General features: G+C 43.9%; 1 protein-coding gene across 1 annotated transcript in view; it reads right to left on the bottom strand.

Moving 5' to 3' along the window:
- LOC106592139 (multiple epidermal growth factor-like domains protein 11) overlaps positions 1-25,372 on the bottom strand; it is a 199,887-nt gene that overhangs the window by 63,145 nt on the left and 111,370 nt on the right. The window contains exons 4-5 of the mRNA XM_045688869.1: positions 10,399-10,611; positions 8,778-8,952 (exon numbers count right to left, since the gene is read on the bottom strand). Coding sequence (XP_045544825.1) covers positions 8,778-8,952; positions 10,399-10,611 — 388 coding nt within the window. The remainder of the gene's footprint in view (positions 1-8,777; positions 8,953-10,398; positions 10,612-25,372) is intronic.

Below are 25,372 nucleotides of genomic sequence, written 5' to 3'. Positions count from 1 at the left end.
AGTTTAGACCATGACTGTCATGTCCTGACCAGTATAGGGGTTATTTGTATTGTAGTTTGGTCAGGACGTGGCAGGGGGTATTTGTTTTATGTGGTTCGGGGTGGTTGGTTGTTTAGAAGGGTGTTTGATTTATTTATTCCGGGTTTTGGGCAATGTTCTTGTTTATGTATTTCTAGGTTTAGTCTAGTCGTTTGTGTTTCTATGTTTAGTTAATTGGGGGGTTGAACCCTCAATTGGAGGCAGGTGTTTTCTCGTTGCCTCTGATTGAGAGGTTCTATAAATAGGTATGTGTTTGTTTTGGTAATTTGTGGGAGATTGTGCTAGGTATAGCCTGAATGCCTTACCGGCCTGTTATTCGTCATTGTGTTTTGTGTTTATTTTGGTTCCACTTCTTTGCCAATTCAATAAAAGAAGATGAGTGCACATAACCCTGCTGCGTTTTGGTCCGACAATGATTTTTCTTTATCATCTGACGAAGAAGAATGTGACAATGACACTGTTTGTATCCGGTTTAGTGAATGATTACTGTGAGTATGAATGGAGTTTAGACCATGACACTGTTTTCATCCTGTTTAGTGAATGATTACTGTGGGTATGAATGGAGTTTAGACCATGACACTGTTTGTATCCGGTTTAGTGAATGATTACTGTGGGTATGAATGGAGTTTAGACCATGACACTGTTTGCATCCTGTTTAGTGAATGATTACTGTGAGTATGAATGGAGTTTAGACCATGACACTGTTTGTATCCTGTTTAGTGAATGATTACTGTGAGTATGAATGGAGTTTAGACCATGACACTGTTTGTATCCTGTTTAGTGAATGATTACTGTGAGTATGAATGGAGTTTAGACCATGACACTGTTTGTATTCTGTTTAGTGAATGATTACTGTGGGTATGAATGGAGTTTAGACCATGACACTGTTTATATCCTGTTTAGTGAATGATTACTGTGAGTATGAATGGAGTTTAGACCATGACTGTCATGTCCTGACCAGTATAGGGGTTATTTGTATTGTAGTTTGGTCAGGACGTGGCAGGGGGTATTTGTTTTATGTGGTTCGGGGTGGTTGGTTGTTTAGAAGGGTGTTTGATTTATTTATTCCGGGTTTTGGGCAATGTTCTTGTTTATGTATTTCTAGGTTTAGTCTAGTCGTTTGTGTTTCTATGTTTAGTTAATTGGGGGGTTGAACCCTCAATTGGAGGCAGGTGTTTTCTCGTTGCCTCTGATTGAGAGGTTCTATAAATAGGTATGTGTTTGTTTTGGTAATTTGTGGGAGATTGTGCTAGGTATAGCCTGAATGCCTTACCGGCCTGTTATTCGTCATTGTGTTTTGTGTTTATTTTGGTTCCACTTCTTTGCCAATTCAATAAAAGAAGATGAGTGCACATAACCCTGCTGCGTTTTGGTCCGACAATGATTTTTCTTTATCATCTGACGAAGAAGAATGTGACAATGACACTGTTTGTATCCGGTTTAGTGAATGATTACTGTGAGTATGAATGGAGTTTAGACCATGACACTGTTTTCATCCTGTTTAGTGAATGATTACTGTGGGTATGAATGGAGTTTAGACCATGACACTGTTTGTATCCGGTTTAGTGAATGATTACTGTGGGTATGAATGGAGTTTAGACCATGACACTGTTTGCATCCTGTTTAGTGAATGATTACTGTGAGTATGAATGGAGTTTAGACCATGACACTGTTTGTATCCTGTTTAGTGAATGATTACTGTGGGTATGAATGGAGTTTAGACCATGACACTGTTTATATCCTGTTTAGTGAATGATTACTGTGGGTATGAATGGAGTTTAGACCATGAAACTGTGCTTATGCTAATTTAGAAATGTTGACCTAATCAGAGAAGAGGAAATTGCCCAGGATCAGAGAGCGGGGTCAGAGAGCGGGGTCAGAGAGCGGGATCAGAGAGCGGGATCAGAGAGCGGGGTCAGAGAGCGGGGTCAGAGAGCGGGATCAGAGAGCGGGGTCAGAGAGCGGGGTCAGGCCCAGGATGAAGATGGACGGGTTGTGATTCTGACTAAACAAAGAGAGGACCATGGACATTCCACAGGGGAATGGAGGGAAACTCACTAGGGTCATAAAATGGATAGCTGGGGAGGTGACGCCTACAAGGGAAGAGTATATAATATGTTGTGGGCTTTCTAAACGGGGGCACTCAGCTGACGGCATCCTGGGTAATAAACACTTGAAACTTCTCTGGAGCTTTTGGTCTCAGTTCCTTATTGCAAAGAGGTTACAATAGACTTTTACTGTTTAGCACGCGGTTACATCATCCCACTTCAGTCCACCACACAACCTTCATGTTGTCATCACGTGTGTGTGTGTGTGTGTGTGTGTGTGTGTGTGTGTGTGTGTGTGTGTGTGTGTGTGTGTGTGTGTGTGTGTGTGTGTGTGTGTGTGTGTGTGTGTGTGTGTGTGTGTGTGTGTGTGTGTGTGTGTGTGTGTGTGTGTGTGTGTGCGTGTGTGTAGAAGTAAAGATACCTTAATAGAAAATGACTCCAGTAAAAGTGAAAGTCACCTGGTAAAATACGACTTGAATAAAAGTCTAAAAGTATTTGTTTCTAAATATACTGAAGTACCAAAAATAAATATAACTGCTAAAATATACTTAAGTATCAAAAGTTAAAGTATAAATCATTTCAAATTATATAAAGCAAACCAGACGGCATAATTTTCTTGTGTTTTTAATTTACAAATAGCCAGGGGCATGCTCCAACACTCAGACATCATTTACAAACCAAGCATGTGTTTAGTGAGTCCACCAGATCAGAGGCTGTAGGGACGACCAGGGATATTCTCTTGATATGTGCGTGAATTGAACAATTTTCCTGTCCAGCTAAACATTCAAAATGTAACGAGTACCTTTGGGTGTCAGGGAAAATGTATGGAGTAAAAAGTACATTATATTCTTTAGGAATGTAGTGAAGTAAAAGTTGTCAAAAATAGAAATACAGTGAGGCCTCAGACTGTGTTCCTCCCCTCCTCTACTCTCTGTTAACAAACAGACTGTGTACCTCTCCTCCTCTCCTCTCTCTGTTAACAAACATACTGTGTTCCTCTCCTCCTCTCCTCTCTGTTAACAAACAGACTGTGTTCCTCTCCTCCTCTCCTCTCTGTCTGTTAACAAACAGACTGTGTTCCTCTCCTCCTCTCCTCTCTGTTAACAAACAGACTGTGTTCCTCTCCTCCTCTCCTCTCTGTCTGTTAACAAACAGACTGTGTTCCTCTCCTCCTCTCCTCTCTGTTAACAAACATACTGTGTTCCTCTCCTCCTCTCCTCTCTCTGTTAACAAACATACTGTGTTCCTCTCCTCCTCTCCTCCCTGTTAACAAACAGACAGTGTTCCTCTCCTCCTCTCCTCTCTGTCTGTTAACAAACAGACTGTGTTCCTCTCTTCCTCGCCTCTCTGTTAACATACAGACTGTGTTCCTCTCCTCCTCTCCTCTCTCTGTTACCAAACAGACTGTGTTCCTCTCCTCCTCTCCTCTCTGTTAACAAACATAATGTGTTCCTCTCCTCCTCTCCTCTCTGTCTGTTAACAAACAGACTGTGTTCCTCTCCTCCTCTCCTCTCTCTTAACAAACAGACTGTGTTCCTCTCCTCCTCTCCTCTCTGTTAACAAACAGACTGTGTTCCTCTCCTCCTCTCCTCTCTCTGTTAACAAACAGACTGTGTTCCTCTCCTCCTCTCTGACTGTTAACAAAAATACTGTGTTCCTCTCCTCCTCTCCTCTCCTCCTCTCTCTGTTACCAAACAGACTGTGTTCCTCTCCTCCTCTCCTCTCTGTTAACAAACATAATGTGTTCCTCTCCTCCTCTCCTCTCTGTCTGTTAACAAACAGACTGTGTTCCTCTCCTCCTCTCCTCTCTCTTAACAAACAGACTGTGTTCCTCTCTTCCTCGCCTCTCTGTTAACATACAGACTGTGTTCCTCTCCTCCTCTCCTCTCTCTGTTACCAAACAGACTGTGTTCCTCTCCTCCTCTCCTCTCTGTTAACAAACAGACTGTGTTCCTCTCCTCCTCTCCTCTTTCTGTTAACAAACAGACTGTGTTCCTCTCCTCCTCTCCTCTCTGTTAACAAACAGACTGTGTTCCTCTCCTCCTCTCCTCTCTCTGTTAACAAACAGACTGTGTTCCTCTCCTCCTCTCCTCTCTGTTAAGAAACAGACTGTGTTCCTCTCCTCCTCTCCTCTCTCTGTGAACAAACAGACTGTGTTCCTCTCCTCCTCTCCTCTCTCTGTTAACAAACAGACTGTGTTCCTCTCCTCCTCTCCTCTCTCTGTTAACAAACAGACTGTGTTCCTCTCCTCCTCTCATCTCTGTCTGTTAACAAACAGACTGTGTTCCTCTCTTCCTCGCCTCTCTGTTAACATACAGATTGTGTGCCTCTCCTCCTCTCCTCTCTCTGTTACCAAACAGACTGTGTTCCTCTCCTCCTCTCCTCTCTGTTAACAAACATAATGTGTTCCTCTCCTCCTCTCCTCTCTGTCTGTTAACAAACAGACTGTGTTCCTCTCCTCCTCTCCTCTCTGTTAACAAACAGACTGTGTTCCTCTCCTCCTCTCCTCTCTGTTAACAAACAGACTGTGTTCCACTCCTCCTCTCCTCTCTCTGTTAACAAACAGACTGTGTTCCTCTCCTCCTCTCCTCTCTGTTAACAAACAGACTGTGTTCCTCTCCTCCTCTCCTCTCTCTTAACAAACAGACTGTGTTCCTCTCCTCCTCTCCTCTCTGTTAACAAACAGACTGTGTTCCTCTCCTCCTCTCCTCTCTCTGTTAACAAACAGACTGTGTTCCTCTCCTCCTCTCTGACTGTTAACAAAAATACTGTGTTCCTCTCCTCCTCTCCTCTCTGTTAACAAACATACTGTGTTCCTCTCCTCCTCTCCTCTCTGTTAACAAACAGACTGTGTTCCTCTCCGCCTCTCCTCCTCTCTGTCTGTTAACAAACAGACTGTGTTCCTCTCCTCCTCTCCTCTCTCTGTTAACAAACAGACTGTGTTCCTCTCCTCCTCTCCTCTCTGTTAACAAACAGACTGTGTTCCTCTCCTCCTCTCCTCCTCTCCTCTCTGTTAACAAACAGACTGTGTTCCTCTGGCACTAAGGGCCGCACTGTGCAGGTGAATATGTGTGTGTGTGTGTGTGTGTGTGTGTGTGTGTGTGTGTGTGTGTGTGTGTGTGTGTGTGTGTGTGTGTGTGTGTGTGTGTGTGTGTGTGTGTGTGTGTGTGTGTGTGTGTGTGTGTGTGTGTGTGTGTGTGTGTTTCTGTCTGTACACTTAGGGTTCAGGGTAGTTAACTGTGTCGTGCTACAGGACAGACTCATCTCATTCCATCTCTCCCCGTCTCCCTGTAGCAAAGAGTCTGCGTCCCAAATGCCTCCTCTTCTCCCTATAAGGTGCCATTTGGTACAACAGGCTGTGAGTGAAGCTGGGGTCACAGCCCTGCCCTGGTACATTCAGTACATCTGGTTGATCACAGTCCCACTCAAAGCTACCATCTCTTCCATTGACATCTACAGTACATCTCAAAGCTACCATCTCTTCCATTGACATCTACAGTACATCTCTCAGAGTGAAGGGGAAATGATGCTTCATTAAGGTTCACCTAATAGATAATGGGGTACGTCTCAAATGGCACCATATTCGCCATATAGTGCACTACTTGTGGTCATGGGTTCTGGTCAAAAGTAGTGCACTATATCGGGAATAGGGCCCTGGTCTAAGGTAGTACACTGTCACGTCCTGACCAGTAAAGGGGTTATTTGTTACTGTAGTTTGGTCAGGACATGGCAGGGGGGTGTTTGTTTAGAGTGTTTCGGGGTTTGTTGGGCTATGTTATTATGTAAGAGGGGTGTTTGTTTAGAGTGTTCCGGGGTTTTTGGTCTATGTTCTAGGTTAGTGTATTTCTATGTTCAGTCTAGTCTTTCTATTTCTATGTTTAAGGTTTGTTGATTGACCTTCAATTGGAGGCAGCTGTTCCTCGTTGCCTCTGATTGAAGGTCCTATGTATAGGGGTGTTTTTGTTATGGGATTTGTGGGTAGTTGTCTCCTGTTTTGTGTCTGTGCACCTGACAGGACTGTTTAGTGTCGGTCCTTGTTTTTGTATACGTGTTTCTTTTGGTTTTCCTTCTTTTCAATAAATAAAGAAGATGAGTATACACGTTCCCGCTGCACCTTGGTCCAATCATTACGACAACCGTGACATACACTATATAGGGAATAGGGCTCTGGTCTATAGTAGTACCACTATATAGGGAATAGGACTCTGGTCTATAGTAGTACCACTATATAGGGAATAGGACTCTGGTCTATAGTAGTACCACTATATAGGGAATAGGGCTCTGGTCTATAGTAGTACACTATATAGGGAATAGGGCTCTGGTCTATAGTAGTACCACTATATAGGGAACAGGGCCCTGGTCTATAGTAGTACCACTATATAGGGAATATGGCTCTGGTCTATAGTAGTACCACTATATAGGGAATAGGGCTCTGGTCTATAGTAGTACCACTATATAGGGAATAGGGCCCTGGTCTATAGTAGTACCACTATATAGGGAATAGGGCTCTGGTCTATAGTAGTACCACTATATAGGGAATAGGGCTCTGGTCTATAGTAGTACCACTATATAGGGAATAGGGCTCTGGTCTATAGTAGTACCACTATATAGGGAATAGGGCCCTGGTCTATAGTAGTACCACTATATAGGGAATAGTGCTCTGGTCTATAGTAGTACACTATATAGGGAATAGGGCTCTGGTCTATAGTAATACCACTATATAGGGAATAGGGCTCTGGTCTATAGTAGTACCACTATATAGGGAATAGGGCCCTGGTCTATAGTAGTGCACTATATAGGGAATAGGGCTCTGGTCTATAGAAGTACCACTATATAGGGAATAGGGCTCTGGTCTATAGTAGTACACTATATAGGGAATAGGGCTCTGGTCTATAGTAGTACCACTATATAGGGAATAGGGCTCTGGTCTATAGTAGTACCACTATATAGGGAATAGGACTCTGGTCTATAGTAGTACCACTATATAGGGAATAGGACTCTGGTCTATAGTAGTACCACTATATAGGGAATAGGGCTCTGGTCTATAGTAGTACACTATATAGGGAATAGGGCTCTGGTCTATAGTAGTACCACTATATAGGGAACAGGGCCCTGGTCTATAGTAGTACCACTATATAGGGAATATGGCTCTGGTCTATAGTAGTACCACTATATAGGGAATAGGGCTCTGGTCTATAGTAGTACCACTATATAGGGAATAGGGCCCTGGTCTATAGTAGTACCACTATATAGGGAATAGGGCTCTGGTCTATAGTAGTACCACTATATAGGGAATAGGGCTCTGGTCTATAGTAGTACCACTATATAGGGAATAGGGCTCTGGTCTATAGTAGTACCACTATATAGGGAATAGGGCCCTGGTCTATAGTAGTACCACTATATAGGGAATAGTGCTCTGGTCTATAGTAGTACACTATATAGGGAATAGGGCTCTGGTCTATAGTAATACCACTATATAGGGAATAGGGCTCTGGTCTATAGTAGTACCACTATATAGGGAATAGGGCCCTGGTCTATAGTAGTGCACTATATAGGGAATAGGGCTCTGGTCTATAGAAGTACCACTATATAGGGAATAGGGCTCTGGTCTATAGTAGTACACTATATAGGGAATAGGGCTCTGGTCTATAGTAGTACCACTATATAGGGAATAGGGCTCTGGTCTATAGTAGTACCACTATATAGGGAATAGGGCCCTGGTCTATAGTAGTGCACTATATAGGGAATAGGGCTCTGGTCTATAGTAGTACCACTATATAGGGAATAGGGCTCTGGTCTATAGTAGTACCACTATATAGGGAATAGGGCTCTGGTCTATAGTAGTACCACTATATAGGGAATAGGACTCTGGTCTATAGTAGTGCACTATATAGGGAATAGGGCTCTGGTCAATAGTAGTACCACTATATAGGGAATAGGGCTCTGGTCTATAGTAGTGCACTATATAAGGAATAGGGCTCTGGTCTATAGTAGAACACTATATAGGGAATAGGGCTCTGGTCTATAGTAGTACTACTATATAGAGAATAGGGCTCTGGTCTATAGTAGAACACTATATAGGGAATAGGGCTCTGGTCTATAGTAGTACTACTATATAGGGAATAGGACTCTGGTCTATAGTAGTACCACTATATAGGGAATTGGGTGTCATTTGGGGTACAGACTAAAGCTTTGTAAAGTATAGTAATAATAATAATAATGTATACAGTATAGTAGTATAGTACAGTAATAATAATAATAGTGTATACAGTATAGTAGTATAGTACAGTAATAATAATAATAGTGTATACAGTATAGTAGTATAGTACAGTAATAATAATAATGTATACAGTATAGTAGTATAGTACAGTAATAATAATAATAGTGTATACAGTACAGTAGTATAGTACAGTAATAATAATATAATATAGTAAACTGTCTGGTATGGTGCTGTACTGCATCTCTCCAGTCCAAGACTGCCTGTCTATTTCCCCATCTGCTGCTTGGCAGGGTTCTACCTGAAGTTCTGTTCTGACGACCCACACAAAAACAGTTCAAATCCATTAAGCAATTAGTAATGACGCATTTCACTTTCAACTACTGTCCTAAAGCTTCCTAAGAAGTTTAATAAAAACGTTCCCTAAGTACAGGTGTACAGTGGGTATAGTGTGTCCTGCACCATCTACTCACCATGTACCCGGGGGCACAGACGCAGGCTCCGCTGATGCCCTCACAGTCGGCTCCGTTGGTACACACACACGCCTCCTTACATCCCTCGCCATAGTAACCTGACGGACAGGTCTCGTTGCAGAACAAGCCCGCCCACCCTGCCGCACACGCACACTCCCCCGACAACGGATGGCAGCTGGGAATGAAGAACAGAGAAGAAGAGAGAGGAGAAGAGAGGAGAAGAGAGGAGAGGAGAGGAGAGGAGGAGAGAGGAGAGAGGAGGAGAGAGGAGAGGAGAAGAGAGGAGGAGAGAGGAGAAGAGAGGAGAAGAGAGGAGGAGTGAGGAGGAGAGAGGAGAAGAGAGGAGAAGAGAGGAGGAGAGAGGAGGATAGAGGAGAAGAGAGGAGAAGAGAAGAGAGGAGAGGAGAGGAGGCTCATGATAGATTATCTGTCTGCTGATACACTCTTAGAAAAAAAGGTTCTATCTAGTACCTACAGGGGTTCTTCAGCTGTCCCCATAGGAGAACCCTTTGAAGAACACTTATTGGTTACATTATAGAACCCTTTCTACCTGAATCCATGAATAGTTGAACCTGTACAGCAGAAGAACAGTAGAATAGAGACATCTCCCTCAGGTCCTCAGAGACTGTACTGGCTGGCTGCTGAATGTGTAGCAGAGCACCCCAACAACACCTGGGTCATTCCTCTTAGTCAGAACAACGTTCAACTTCCAACTCAGGTATGTTTATGTTAACACAGCCATGAACATGATCTATTGGAGAGGAGATGTTTTACTGGTGTTGGGCCATCAGACCACTGTTCTTTCAAGGAAACTATTTTGTAAATAGGTTGTTTTTTACAGTGCCAACCGCCCTGCTAAACACGTAGCGATTCTGTATGTAATGAAACACAGGATTAAAAACAAACATTGATCTCAAATGTATAATTGGGGTGGCAGGTAGCCTAGTGGTTAGAGCGTTGGGCCAGTAACCAGCAGATAGTCTAGTGGTTAGAGCGTTGGGCCAGTAACCAGCAGGTAGCCTAGTGGTTAGAGTGTTGGGCTAGTAACCAGCAGGTAGTCTAGTGGTTAGAGTGTTGGGCCAGTAACCAGCAGGTAGCCTAGTGGTTAGAGTGTTGGACTAGTAACCAGCAGGTAGCCTAGTGGTTAGAGCGTTGGGCCAGTAACCAGCAGGTAGCCTAGTGGTTAGAGTGTTGGGCCAGTAACCAGCAGGTAGCCTAGTGGTTAGAGTGTTGGGCCAGTAACCAGCAGGTAGCCTAGTGGTTAGAGTGTTGACCAGTAACCGTAAAGGTTGCTAGATTGAATCCCCGAGCTGACAAGGTAAAAATCTGTCGTTCTGCCCCTGAACAAGGTAGTAAACCCACTGTTCCTAGACTGTCATTGAAAATAAGAATTTGTTCTTAACTGACTTGACTAGTTAAATAAATGTTCAATAAAATAATCAGGAGACTTATTATCTACCAACTTTCATCCTCCTCCTCCTCATCCTCATCATCCTCCTTCACTGTTTGAAGAAATACTACTTCATCTCAAAACAGCATTATTCAGTATAGACGGTACCTGAGTGTGTTTGAGGTGTTACAGAGACAGTATTTATCACAGATGAGTCCATATTGACGGTACCTGAGTGTGTTTGAGGCGTTACAGGGGCAGTGTTTATCACAGATGAGTCCATATAGTCCAGAGGGACAGAACCTGTCCTGACAGCTAGGACCTTTGAAGCCCTCGTCACACAGACAGGCCCCGTTGATATGGTAACACCTCGCTCTGTTCTGACAGTCACACTTATGTGCACACTGAGGACCGTACGACCCTCCTGGACACTCCTCCTGACATCTGGAGAGAGAGAGAGACGGGGGAGAGAGGGGGGGGGACAGAGGGGGGCAGACAGAGGGGGGGCAGACAGACGGAGGGAGAGAGGGAGATAAAAGGAGAGAGAAAGAGAGAGACAGAGAGCGAGAGCGAGAGAGAGGTGGGAGAGAGAAAGAAAGACAGAGGGAGATAAAAGGAAAGAGAGAGAGACAGAGAGGGAGAGAGAGAGGGGGAGAGAGAGGGTGAGAGAAGGGGGGAGAGACAGCATGTTGTTAATAGTCTGGCATGTGTAGTTTTCATTACACCACATAGAAACATTACCACTAGCCATTATCATAACCATCTGGCCTCTGTTCCACCTCCCTAACTCACAGGACCTACAGTACATTGCCATCAGACATTATCATAACCATCTGGCCTCTGTTCCACCTCCCTAACTCACAGGACCTGCAGTACATTACCATCATACATTATCATAACCATCTGGCCTCTGTTCCACCTCCCTAACTCACAGGACCTACAGTACATTACCATCAAACATTATCATAACCATCTGGCCTCTGTTCCACCTCCCTAACTCACAGGACCTACAGTACATTACCATCAAACATTATCATAACAATTTGTTCTACTGGTTACAGGTTACAACGTTCCCATCATTATCTCCACACCAACATGATATACTAGTAATGAGCTGATCCCATTCCAGTCCCAAACGGTATGTTCTCCATAAAGCTTCATACACCTGTTACTGTACACCAATGGACCCATGTTCTCCATACAGCTTCATATATCTGTTACTGTACACCAATGGACCCATGTTCTCCATACAGCTTCATATATCTGTTACTGTACACCAATGGACCCACGTTCTCCATACAGCTTCATATACCTGTTAATGTACACCAATGGAGCCATGTTCTCCATACAGCTTCATATACCTGTTACTGTACACCAATGGAGCCATGTTCTCCAGCTTCATACACCTGTTACTGCACACCAATGGAGCCATGTTCTCCAGCTTCATACACCTGTTACTGTACACCAATGGAGCCATGTTCTCCAGCTTCATACACCTGTTACTGTAAACCAATGGAGCCATGTTCTCTATACAGCTTCATACACCTGTTACTGTACACCAATGGAGCCATGTTCTCCATACAGCTTCATATACCTGTTACTGTACACCAATGGACCCATGTTCTCCATACAGCTTCATATACCTGTTACTGTACACCAATGGAGCCATGTTCTCCAGCTTCATACACCTGTTACTGCACACCAATGGAGTCATGTTCTCCAGCTTCATACACCTGTTACTGTACACCAATGGAGCCATGTTCTCCAGCTTCATACACCTGTTACTGTAAACCAATGGAGCCATGTTCTCTATACAGCTTCATACACCTGTTACTGTACACCAATGGAGCCATGTTCTCCATACAGCTTCATATACCTGTTAGTGTACACCAATGGACCCATGTTCTCCATACAGCTTCATATACCTGTTACTGTACACCAATGGACCCATGTTCTCCATACAGCTTCATACACCTGTTACTGTACACCAATGAAGCCATGTTCTTCATATAGCTTCATACACCTGTTACTGTACACCAATGGAGCCATGTTCTCCAGCTTCATATACCTGTTATTGTACACCAATGGAGCCATGTTCTCCAGCTTCATATACCTGTTACTGTACACCAATGAAGCCATGTTCTTCATATAGCTTCATACACCTGTTACTGTACACCAATGGAGCCATGTTCTCCAGCTTCATATACCTGTTATTGTACACCAATGGAGCCATGTTCTCCAGCTTCATATACCTGTTACTGTACGCCAATGGAGCCATGTTCTCCATACAGCTTCATACACCTGTTACTGTACACCAATGGAGCAATGTTCTCCAGCTTCATACACCTGTTACTGTACACCAATGGACCCATGTTCTCCAGCTTCATATACCTGTTACTGTACAACAATGGAGCCATGTTCTCCAGCTTCATATACCTGTTACTGTACACCAATGGAGCCATGTTCTCCAGCTTCATACACCTGTTACTGCACACCAATGGAGTCATGTTCTCCAGCTTCATACACCTGTTACTGTACACCAATGGAGAAATGTTCTCCAGCTTCATACACCTGTTACTGTAAACCAATGGAGCCATGTTCTCTATACAGCTTCATACACCTGTTACTGTACACCAATGGAGCCATGTTCTCCATACAGCTTCATATACCTGTTAGTGTACACCAATGGACCCATGTTCTCCATACAGCTTCATATACCTGTTACTGTACACCAATGGACCCATGTTCTCCATACAGCTTCATACACCTGTTACTGTACACCAATGAAGCCATGTTCTTCATATAGCTTCATACACCTGTTACTGTACACCAATGGAGCCATGTTCTCCAGCTTCATATACCTGTTATTGTACACCAATGGAGCCATGTTCTCCAGCTTCATATACCTGTTACTGTACACCAATGAAGCCATGTTCTTCATATAGCTTCATACACCTGTTACTGTACACCAATGGAGCCATGTTCTCCAGCTTCATATACCTGTTATTGTACACCAATGGAGCCATGTTCTCCAGCTTCATATACCTGTTACTGTACGCCAATGGAGCCATGTTCTCCATACAGCTTCATACACCTGTTACTGTACACCAATGGAGCAATGTTCTCCAGCTTCATACACCTGTTACTGTACACCAATGGACCCATGTTCTCCAGCTTCATATACCTGTTACTGTACAACAATGGAGCCATGTTCTCCAGCTTCATATACCTGTTACTGTACACCAATGGAGCCATGTTCTCCATACAGTTTCATACACCTGTTACTGTACACCAATGGACCCATGTTCTCCATACAGCTTCATATACCTGTTAATGTACACCAATGGAGCCATGTTCTCCATACAGCTTCATATACCTGTTACTGTACACCAATGGAGCCATGTTCTCCAGCTTCATACACCTGTTACTGCACACCAATGGAGCCATGTTCTCCAGCTTCATACACCTGTTACTGTACACCAATGGAGCCATGTTCCCCAGCTTCATACACCTGTTACTGTAAACCAATGGAGCCATGTTCTCCAGCTTCATACACCTGTTACTGTACACCAATGGAGCCATGTTCTCCATACAGCTTCATATACCTGTTACTGTACACCAATGGAGCCATGTTCTCCATACAGCTTCATATACCTGTTACTGTACACCAATGGAGCCATGTTCTCCAGCTTCATACACCTGTTACTGCACACCAATGGAGCCATGTTCTCCAGCTTCATACACCTGTTACTGTACACCAATGGAGCCATGATCTCCAGCTTCATACACCTATTACTGTAAACCAATGGAGCCATGTTCTCTATACAGCTTCATACACCTGTTACTGTACACCAATGGAGCCATGTTCTCCATACAGCTTCATATACCTGTTACTGTACACCAATGGACCCATGTTCTCCATACAGCTTCATATACCTGTTACTGTACACCAAAGGACCCATGTTCTCCATACAGCTTCATACACCTGTTTCTGTACACCAATGGAGCCATGTTCTCCAGCTTCAAATACCTGTTACTGTACACCAATGGAGCCATGTTCTCCAGCTTCATATACCTGTTACTGTACACCAATGAAGCCATGTTCTTCATATAGCTTCATACACCTGTTACTGTACACCAATGGAGCCATGTTCTCCAGCTTCATATACCTGTTATTGTACACCAATGGAGCCATGTTCTCCAGCTTCATATACCTGTTACTGTACGCCAATGGAGCCATGTTCTCCATACAGCTTCATACACCTGTTACTGTACACCAATGGAGCAATGTTCTCCAGCTTCATACACCTGTTACTGTACACCAATGGAGCCATGGTCTCCAGCTTCATACACCTGTTACTGTACACCAATGGAGCCATGGTCTCCAGCTTCATACACCTGTTACTGTACACCAATGGAGCCATGTTCTCCAGCTTCATATACCTGTTACTGTACACCAATGAAGCAATGTTCTCCATACAGCTTCATACACCTGTTACTGTACAGCAATGGAGCCATGTTCTCCAGCTTCATATACCTGTTACTGTACACCAATGGAGCCATGTTCTCCAGCTTCATATACCTGTTACTGTACACCAATGGAGCCATGTTCTCCATACAGCTTCATACACCTGTTACTGTACACCAATGGAGCCATGTTCTCCAGCTTCATACACCTGTTACTGTACACCAATGGAGCCATGGTCTCCAGCTTCATACACCTGTTACTGTACACCAATGGAGCCATGTTCTTCAGCTTCATACACCTGTTACTGTACACCAATGGAGCCATGTTCTCCAGCTTCATATACCTGTTACTGTACACCAATGGACCCATGTTCTCCAGCTTCATACACCTGTTACTGTACACCAATGGAGCCATGTTCTCCAGCTTCATACACCTGTTGCTGTACACCAATGGAGCCATGTTCTCCATACAGCTTCATACACCTGTTACTGTACACCAATGGAGCCATGTTCTCCAGCTTCATACACCTGTTACTGTACACCAATTGAGCCATGTTCTCCAGCTTCATATACCTGTTACTGTACACCAATGGAGCCATGTTCTCCATACAGTTTCATACACCTGTTACTGTACACCAATGGAGCCATGTTCTCCATACTGCTTTAAATACCTGTTACTGTACACCAATGGACCCATGTTCTCCATACAGCTTCATATACCTGTTAATGTACACCAATGGAGCCATGTTCTCCATACAGCTTCATATACCTGTTACTGTACACCAATGGAGCCATGTTATCCAGCTTCATACACCTGTTACTGTACACCAATGGAGCCATGTTCTCCAGCTTCATACACCTGTTACTGTACACCAATGGAGCCATGTTCTCCAGCTTCATACACCTGTTACTGTACACCAATGGAGCCATGTTCTCCAGCTTCATACACCTGTTACTGTAAACCAATGGAGCCATGTTCTCTATACAGCTTCATACACCTGTTACTGTACACCAATGGAGCCATGTTCTCCATACAGCTTCATATACCTGTTACTGTACACCAATGGACCCATGTTCTCCATACAGCTTCATATACCTGTTACTGTACACCAATGGAGCCATGTTCTCCAGCTTCATACACCTGTTACTGCACACCAATGGAGTCATGTTCTCCAGCTTCATACACCTGTTACTGTACACCAATGGAGCCATGTTCTCCAGCTTCATACACCTGTTACTGTAAACCAATGGAGCCATGTTCTCTATACAGCTTCATACACCTGTTACTGTACACCAATGGAGGCATGTTCTCCATACAGCTTCATATACCTGTTAGTGTACACCAATGGACCCATGTTCTCCATACAGCTTCATATACCTGTTACTGTACACCAATGGACCCATGTTCTCCATACAGCTTCATACACCTGTTACTGTACACCAATGAAGCCATGTTCTTCATATAGCTTCATACACCTGTTACTGTACACCAATGGAGCCATGTTCTCCAGCTTCATATACCTGTTATTGTACACCAATGGAGCCATGTTCTCCAGCTTCATATACCTGTTACTGTACACCAATGAAGCCATGTTCTTCATATAGCTTCATACACCTGTTACTGTACACCAATGGAGCCATGTTCTCCAGCTTCATATACCTGTTATTGTACACCAATGGAGCCATGTTCTCCAGCTTCATATACCTGTTACTGTACGCCAATGGAGCCATGTTCTCCATACAGCTTCATACACCTGTTACTGTACACCAATGGAGCAATGTTCTCCAGCTTCATACACCTGTTACTGTACACCAATGGACCCATGTTCTCCAGCTTCATATACCTGTTACTGTACAACAATGGAGCCATGTTCTCCAGCTTCATATACCTGTTACTGTACACCAATGGAGCCATGTTCTCCAGCTTCATACACCTGTTACTGCACACCAATGGAGTCATGTTCTCCAGCTTCATACACCTGTTACTGTACACCAATGGAGAAATGTTCTCCAGCTTCATACACCTGTTACTGTAAACCAATGGAGCCATGTTCTCTATACAGCTTCATACACCTGTTACTGTACACCAATGGAGCCATGTTCTCCATACAGCTTCATATACCTGTTAGTGTACACCAATGGACCCATGTTCTCCATACAGCTTCATATACCTGTTACTGTACACCAATGGACCCATGTTCTCCATACAGCTTCATACACCTGTTACTGTACACCAATGAAGCCATGTTCTTCATATAGCTTCATACACCTGTTACTGTACACCAATGGAGCCATGTTCTCCAGCTTCATATACCTGTTATTGTACACCAATGGAGCCATGTTCTCCAGCTTCATATACCTGTTACTGTACACCAATGAAGCCATGTTCTTCATATAGCTTCATACACCTGTTACTGTACACCAATGGAGCCATGTTCTCCAGCTTCATATACCTGTTATTGTACACCAATGGAGCCATGTTCTCCAGCTTCATATACCTGTTACTGTACGCCAATGGAGCCATGTTCTCCATACAGCTTCATACACCTGTTACTGTACACCAATGGAGCAATGTTCTCCAGCTTCATACACCTGTTACTGTACACCAATGGACCCATGTTCTCCAGCTTCATATACCTGTTACTGTACAACAATGGAGCCATGTTCTCCAGCTTCATATACCTGTTACTGTACACCAATGGAGCCATGTTCTCCATACAGTTTCATACACCTGTTACTGTACACCAATGGACCCATGTTCTCCATACAGCTTCATATACCTGTTAATGTACACCAATGGAGCCATGTTCTCCATACAGCTTCATATACCTGTTACTGTACACCAATGGAGCCATGTTCTCCAGCTTCATACACCTGTTACTGCACACCAATGGAGCCATGTTCTCCAGCTTCATACACCTGTTACTGTACACCAATGGAGCCATGTTCCCCAGCTTCATACACCTGTTACTGTAAACCAATGGAGCCATGTTCTCCAGCTTCATACACCTGTTACTGTACACCAATGGAGCCATGTTCTCCATACAGCTTCATATACCTGTTACTGTACACCAATGGAGCCATGTTCTCCATACAGCTTCATATACCTGTTACTGTACACCAATGGAGCCATGTTCTCCAGCTTCATACACCTGTTACTGCACACCAATGGAGCCATGTTCTCCAGCTTCATACACCTGTTACTGTACACCAATGGAGCCATGATCTCCAGCTTCATACACCTATTACTGTAAACCAATGGAGCCATGTTCTCTATACAGCTTCATACACCTGTTACTGTACACCAATGGAGCCATGTTCTCCATACAGCTTCATATACCTGTTACTGTACACCAATGGACCCATGTTCTCCATACAGCTTCATATACCTGTTACTGTACACCAAAGGACCCATGTTCTCCATACAGCTTCATACACCTGTTTCTGTACACCAATGGAGCCATGTTCTCCAGCTTCAAATACCTGTTACTGTACACCAATGGAGCCATGTTCTCCAGCTTCATATACCTGTTACTGTACACCAATGAAGCCATGTTCTTCATATAGCTTCATACACCTGTTACTGTACACCAATGGAGCCATGTTCTCCAGCTTCATATACCTGTTATTGTACACCAATGGAGCCATGTTCTCCAGCTTCATATACCTGTTACTGTACGCCAATGGAGCCATGTTCTCCATACAGCTTCATACACCTGTTACTGTACACCAATGGAGCAATGTTCTCCAGCTTCATACACCTGTTACTGTACACCAATGGAGCCATGGTCTCCAGCTTCATACACCTGTTACTGTACACCAATGGAGCCATGGTCTCCAGCTTCATACACCTGTTACTGTACACCAATGGAGCCATGTTCTCCAGCTTCATATACCTGTTACTGTACACCAATGAAGCAATGTTCTCCATACAGCTTCATACACCTGTTACTGTACAGCAATGGAGCCATGTTCTCCAGCTTCATATACCTGTTACTGTACACCAATGGAGCCATGTTCTCCAGCTTCATATACCTGTTACTGTACACCAATGGAGCCATGTTCTCCATACAGCTTCATACACCTGTTACTGTACACCAATGGAGCCATGTTCTCCAGCTTCATACACCTGTTACTGTACACCAATGGAGCCATGGTCTCCAGCTTCATACACCTGTTACTGTACACCAATGGAGCCATGTTCTTCAGCTTCATACACCTGTTACTGTACACCAATGGAGCCATGTTCTCCAGCTTCATATACCTGTTACTGTACACCAATGGACCCATGTTCTCCAGCTTCATACACCTGTTACTGTACACCAATGGAGCCATGTTCTCCAGCTTCATACACCTGTTGCTGTACACCAATGGAGCCATGTTCTCCATACAGCTTCATACACCTGTTACTGTACACCAATGGAGCCATGTTCTCCAGCTTCATACACCTGTTACTGTACACCAATTGAGCCATGTTCTCCAGCTTCATATACCTGTTACTGTACACCAATGGAGCCATGTTCTCCATACAGTTTCATACACCTGTTACTGTACACCAATGGAGCCATGTTCTCCATACTGCTTTAAATACCTGTTACTGTACACCAATGGACCCATGTTCTCCATACAGCTTCATATACCTGTTAATGTACACCAATGGAGCCATGTTCTCCATACAGCTTCATATACCTGTTACTGTACACCAATGGAGCCATGTTATCCAGCTTCATACACCTGTTACTGTACACCAATGGAGCCATGTTCTCCAGCTTCATACACCTGTTACTGTACACCAATGGAGCCATGTTCTCCAGCTTCATACACCTGTTACTGCACACCAATGGAGCCCTATTCTCCAGCTTCATACACCTGTTACTGTACACCAATGGAGCCATGTTCTCCAGCTTCATACACCTGTTACTGTAAACCAATGGAGCCATGTTCTCTATAACGCTTCATACACCTGTTACTGTACACCAATGGAGCCATGTTCTCCATACAGCTTCATATACCTGTTACTGTACACCAATGGACCCATGTTCTCCATACAGCTTCATATATCTGTTACTGTACACCAATGGAGCCATGTTCTCCATTCAGCTTCATACACCTGTTACTGTACACCAATGGAGCCATGTTCTCCAGCTTCAAATACCTGTTACTGTACACCAATGGAGCCATTTTCTCCAGCTTCATATACCTGTTACTGTACACCAATGAAGCCATGTTCTTCATATAGCTTCATACACCTGTTACTGTACACCAATGGAGCCATGTTCTCCAGCTTCATATACCTGTTATTGTACACCAATGGAGCCATGTTCTCCAGCTTCATATACCTGTTACTGTACGCCAATGGAGCCATGTTCTCCATGCAGCTTCATACACCTGTTACTGTACAACAATGGACCCATGTTCTCCAGCTTCATACACCTGTTACTGTACACCAATGGAGCCATGTTCTCCAGCTTCATATACCTGTTACTGTACACCAATGAAACCATGTTCTCCATACAGTTTCATACACCTGTTACTGTACACCAATGGAGCCATGTTCTCCATACAGCTTTATATACCTGTTACTGTACACCAATGGACCCACGTTCTCCATACAGCTTCATATACCTGTTAATGTACACCAATGGAGCCATGTTCTCCATACAGCTTCATATACCTGTTACTGTACACCAATGGAGCCATGTTCTCCAGCTTCATATACCTGTTACTGTACACCAATGGAGCCATGTTCTCCATACAGTTTCATACACCTGTTACTGTACACCAATGGAGCCATGTTCTCCATACAGCTTTATATACCTGTTACTGTACACCAATGGACCCACGTTCTCCATACAGCTTCATATACCTGTTAATGTACACCAATGGAGCCATGTTCTCCATACAGCTTCATATACCTGTTACTGTACACCAATGGAGCCATGTTCTCCAGCTTCATACACCTGTTACTGCACACCAATGGAGCCCTGTTCTCCAGCTTCATACACCTGTTACTGTACACCAATGGAGCCATGTTCTCCAGCTTCATACACCTGTTACTGTAAACCAATGGAGCCATGTGCTCCAGCTTCATACACCTGTTACTGTACACCAATGGAGCCATGTTCTCCATACAGCTTCATATACCTGTTACTGTACACCAATGGACCCATGTTCTCCATACAGCTTCATATACCTGTTACTGTACACCAATGGAGCCATGTTCTCCAGCTTCATACACCTGTTACTGCACACCAATGGAGCCATGTTCTCCAGCTTCATACACCTGTTACTGTACACCAATGGAGCCATGATCTCCAGCTTCATACACCTATTACTGTAAACCAATGGAGCCATGTTCTCTATACAGCTTCATACACCTGTTACTGTACACCAATGGAGCCATGTTCTCCATACAGCTTCATATACCTGTTACTGTACACCAATGGACCCATGTTCTCCATACAGCTTCATATACCTGTTACTGTACACCAAAGGACCCATGTTCTCCATACAGCTTCATACACCTGTTACTGTACACCAATGGAGCCATGTTCTCCAGCTTCAAATACCTGTTACTGTACACCAATGGAGCCATGTTCTCCAGCTTCATATACCTGTTACTGTACACCAATGAAGCCATGTTCTTCATATAGCTTCATACACCTGTTACTGTACACCAATGGAGCCATGTTCTCCAGCTTCATATACCTGTTATTGTACACCAATGGAGCCATGTTCTCCAGCTTCATATACCTGTTACTGTACGCCAATGGAGCCATGTTCTCCATACAGCTTCATACACCTGTTACTGTACACCAATGGAGCAATGTTCTCCAGCTTCATACACCTGTTACTGTACACCAATGGAGCCATGGTCTCCAGCTTCATACACCTGTTACTGTACACCAATGGAGCCATGTTCTCCAGCTTCATACACCTGTTACTGTACACCAATGGAGCAATGTTCTCCAGCTTCATACACCTGTTACTGTAAACCAATGGAGCCATGTTCTACAGCTTCATATACCTGTTACTGTACACCAATGGAGGCATGTTCTCCAGCTTCATATACCTGTAACTGTACACCAATGGAGCCATGTTCTCCATACAGCTTCATACACCTGTTACTGTACACCAATGGAGCCATGTTCTCCAGCTTCATACACCTGTTACTGTACACCAATGGAGCCATGGTCTCCAGCTTCATACACCTGTTACTGTACACCAATGGAGCCATGTTCTCCAGCTTCATATACCTGTTACTGTACACCAATGGAGCCATGTTCTCCAGCTTCATACACCTGTTACTGTACACCAATGGAGCCATGTTTTCCAGCTTCATATACCTGTTCCTGTACACCAATGGACCCATGTTCTCCATACAGCTTCATATATCTGTCACTGAAACACCAATTGAGCCATGTTCTCCATACAGCTTCATACACCTGTTACTGTACACCAATGGAGCCATGTTCTCCAGCTTCAGACACCTGTTACTGTACACCAATGGAGCCATGTTCTCCAGCTTCATATACCTGTTACTGTACACCAATGAAGCGATGTTCTCCATACAGCTTCATACACCTGTTACTGTACACCAATGGAGCCATGTTCTCCAGCTTCATACACCTGTTACTGTACACCAATGGAGCCATGTTCTCCAGCTTCATATACCTGTTACTGTACACCAATGGAGCCATGTTCTCCAGCTTCATATACCTGTTACAGTACACCAATGGAGCCATTTTCTCCAGCTTCATATACCTGTTACTGTACACCAATGGAGCCATGTTCTCCATACAGCTTCATACACCTGTTACTGTACACCAATGGAGCCATGTTCTCCAGCTTCATACACCTGTTACTGTACACCAATGGAGCCATGTTCTCCAGCTTCATACACCTGTTACTGTACACCAATGGAGCCATGTTCTCCAGCTTCACACACCTGTTACTGTACACCAATGGAGCCATGTTCTCCAGCTTCATATACCTGTTACTGTACACCAGTGGAGCCATGTTCTCCATACAGCTTCATACACCTATTACTGTACACCAATGGAGCCATGTGCTCCAGCTTCATACACCTGTTACTGTACACCAATGGAGCCATGTTCTCCAGCTTCATATACCTGTTACTGTACACCAATGGAGCCATGTTCTCCATACAGCTTCATATACCTGTTACTGTACACCAATGGAGCCATGTTCTCTATACAGCTTCATACACCTGTTACTGTACACCAATGGAGCCATGTTCTCCAGCTTCATACACCTGTTACTGTACACCAATGGAGCCATGTTCTCCAGCTTCATACACCAGTTACTGTACATGTTCTATATACAGCTTCATACACCTGTTACTGTACACCAATGGAGCCATGTTCTCCATACAGCTTCATATACCTGTTACTGTACACCAATGGACCCATGTTCTCCATACAGCTTCATATATCTGTTACTGTACACCAATGGAGCCATGTTCTCCATACAGCTTCATACACCTGTTACTGTACACCAATGGAGCCATGTTCTCCAGCTTCATACACCTGTTACTGTACACCAATGGAGCCATGTTCTGCAGCTTCATATACCTGTTACTGTACACCAATGGACCCATGTTCTCCATACAGCTTCATATATCTGTTACTGAAACACCAATTGAGCCATGTTCTCCATACAGCTTCATACACCTGTTACTGTACACCAATGGAGCCATGTTCTCCAGCTTCATACACCTGTTACTGTACACCAATGGAGCCATGTTCTCCAGCTTCATACACCTGTTACTGTACACCAATGGAGCCATGTTCTACAGCTTCATATACCTGTTACTGTACACCAATGGAGGCATGTTCTCCAGCTTCATATACCTGTAACTGTACACCAATGGAGCCATGTTCTCCATACAGCGTCATACACCTGTTACTGTACACCAATGGAGCCATGTTCTCCAGCTTCATACACCTGTTACTGTACACCAATGGAGCCATGGTCTCCAGCTTCATACACCTGTTACTGTACACCAATGGAGCCATGTTCTCCAGCTTCATACACCTGTTACTGTACACCAATGGAGCCATGTTCTCCAGCTTCATATACCTGTTACTGTACACCAATGGAGCCATGTTCTCCAGCTTCATATACCTGTTACAGTACACCAATGGAGCCATGTTCTCCAGCTTCATATACCTGTTACTGTACACCAATGGAGCCATGTTCTCCATACAGCTTCATACACCTGTTACTGTACACCAATGGAGCCATGTTCTCCAGCTTCATACACCTGTTACTGTACACCAATGGAGCCATGTTCTCCAGCTTCATACACCTGTTACTGTACACCAATGGAGCCATGTTCTCCAGCTTCACACACCTGTTACTGTACACCAATGGAGCCATGTTCTCCAGCTTCATATACCTGTTACTGTACACCAGTGGAGCCATGTTCTCCATACAGCTTCATACACCTATTACTGTACACCAATGGAGCCATGTTCTCCAGCTTCATACACCTGTTACTGTACACCAATGGAGTCATGTTCTCCAGCTTCATATACCTGTTACTGTACACCAATGGAGCCATGTTCTCCATACAGCTTCATATACCTGTTACTGTACACCAATGGAGCCATGTTCTCTATACAGCTTCATACACCTGTTACTGTACACCAATGGAGCCATGTTCTCCAGCTTCATACACCTGTTACTGTACACCAATGGAGCCATGTTCTCCAGCTTCATACACCAGTTACTGTACATGTTCTCTATACAGCTTCATACACCTGTTACTGTACACCAATGGAGCCATGTTCTCCATACAGATTCATATACCTGTTACTGTACACCAATGGACCCATGTTCTCCATACAGCTTCATTTATCTGTTACTGTACACCAATGGAGCCATGTTCTCCATACAGCTTCATACACCTGTTACTGTACACCAATGGAGCCATGTTCTCCAGATTCATACACCTGTTACTGTACACCAATGGAGCCATGTTCTCCAGCTTCATATACCTGTTACTGTACACCAATGGACCCATGTTCTCCATACAGCTTCATATATCTGTTACTGAAACACCAATTGAGCCATGTTCTCCATACAGCTTCATACACCTGTTACTGTACACCAATGGAGCCATGTTCTCCAGCTTCATACACCTGTTACTGTACACCAATGGAGCCATGTTCTCCAGCTTCATATACCTGTTACTGTACACCAATGAAGCCATGTTCTCCATACAGCTTCATACACCTGTTACTGTACACCAATTGAGCCATGTTCTCCAGCTTCATATACCTGTTACTGTACACCAATGGAGCCATGTTCTCCAGCTTCATATACCTGTTACTGTACACCAGTGGAGCCATGTTCTCCATACAGCTTCATACACCTATTACTGTACACCAATGGAGCCATGTTCTCCAGCTTCATACACCTGTTACTGTACACCAATGGAGTCATGTTCTCCAGCTTCATATACCTGTTACTGTACACCAATGGAGCCATGTTCTCCATACAGCTTCATATACCTGTTACTGTACACCAATGGAGCCATGTTCTCTATACAGCTTCATACACCTGTTACTGTACACCAATGGAGCCATGTTCTCCAGCTTCATACACCTGTTACTGTACACCAATGGAGCCATGTTCTCCAGCTTCATACACCAGTTACTGTACATGTTCTCTATACAGCTTCATACACCTGTTACTGTACACCAATGGAGCC

The sequence above is a fragment of the Salmo salar genome, chromosome ssa11, assembly GCF_905237065.1.
Source record: "Salmo salar chromosome ssa11, Ssal_v3.1, whole genome shotgun sequence".
In the NCBI taxonomy this organism is placed as follows: Eukaryota; Metazoa; Chordata; class Actinopteri; order Salmoniformes; family Salmonidae; genus Salmo; species Salmo salar.
This window is presented reverse-complemented; position numbering and strand designations above follow the sequence as displayed.